The sequence below is a fragment of the Anneissia japonica genome, unplaced genomic scaffold (assembly GCF_011630105.1).
Source record: "Anneissia japonica isolate Jap-2015-1 unplaced genomic scaffold, ASM1163010v1 scaffold230675_len772_cov138_single, whole genome shotgun sequence".
NCBI classification, from domain to species: domain Eukaryota; kingdom Metazoa; phylum Echinodermata; class Crinoidea; order Comatulida; family Comatulidae; genus Anneissia; species Anneissia japonica.
In genome coordinates this window covers 1-772 of record NW_022733952.1, presented here as the reverse complement: position 1 = coordinate 772, position 772 = coordinate 1, and the positions used below count along the sequence as shown (strand labels likewise).

At 36.0% G+C, this 772-nt stretch overlaps 1 protein-coding gene across 1 annotated transcript; it reads right to left on the bottom strand.

Moving 5' to 3' along the window:
- Positions 1–88: 88 nt before the first annotated feature.
- On the bottom strand, positions 89–759 carry LOC117116280 (zinc finger protein 391-like). The gene has a single exon (XM_033260287.1). It carries the CDS (start codon positions 572–574, stop codon positions 89–91), a length of 486 nt encoding a protein of 161 aa, XP_033116178.1. The 5' UTR covers positions 575–759.
- Between the last annotated feature and the right edge of the window lie 13 nt (positions 760–772).

Here is a 772-nt window from a genome sequence, read left to right as displayed (position 1 = left end):
ATACTTATAGCACTTATTCCATTAAGAAAATAATATATCTATTCAACATTACTTTCCACAATGCTTACATTCACATCGTTAATCTCCTCTATGTATCTTTAAATGTCTTTTCATGACCTAAATGACTAAATTTTTCCCCGCAAAGTTTACATTCGTATGGCATCTCTCCTGTATGTACCCTTAAATGTATTTTCAAAGTGTCATTTCTACTAAACTTCTTTCCACAATGTTCACACTCATAAGGTCTTTCTCCTGTATGTGTCCTTACATGTGACTTCAAAGTGGTACTGTCTTTGAATTTCTTTTCACATTTATCACATTCATATGGTGTTTCTCCTGTATGTACCCTTAAATGTGCTGTCAAACGGCTTAAGTGTCTAAATTTTCTTTCGCAAAGATCACATTTGTATGGCATTTCTACTGTGTGTATCTTCAAATGTGTTTTCAAATCATGACTGAGTCTGAATTTCTTTCCACAATGTTCACATTCATAAGGTGCTCCTCTTTTATGCATCTTTAAATGTCTCTGCAAATGACGAAACTTCTTCCCACAAAGTTCACATTCGTATGGCATCTCTCCTGTATGTATCCTTAAATGTATTTTCAAAGTGACCCCTGAATTTGAGTTTACATGCAATACAATTGTGGTATGTTTACACGGGTGTGAATGTGAACCCCTTGTGCCCTGAGCGAACTATATCCGACGCGAACTAGCGTCCCTGCCAGCAAACGTGTTAATGTTACCTTTGGTACTACAATGATGTGGAGATTA

What these genes read in the sequence shown, in the direction of transcription:
- LOC117116280 (XM_033260287.1), bottom strand. Translation starts at nt 574, where the DNA reads ATGCCATACGAATGTGAACTTTGTGGGAAGAAGTTTCGTCATTTGCAG.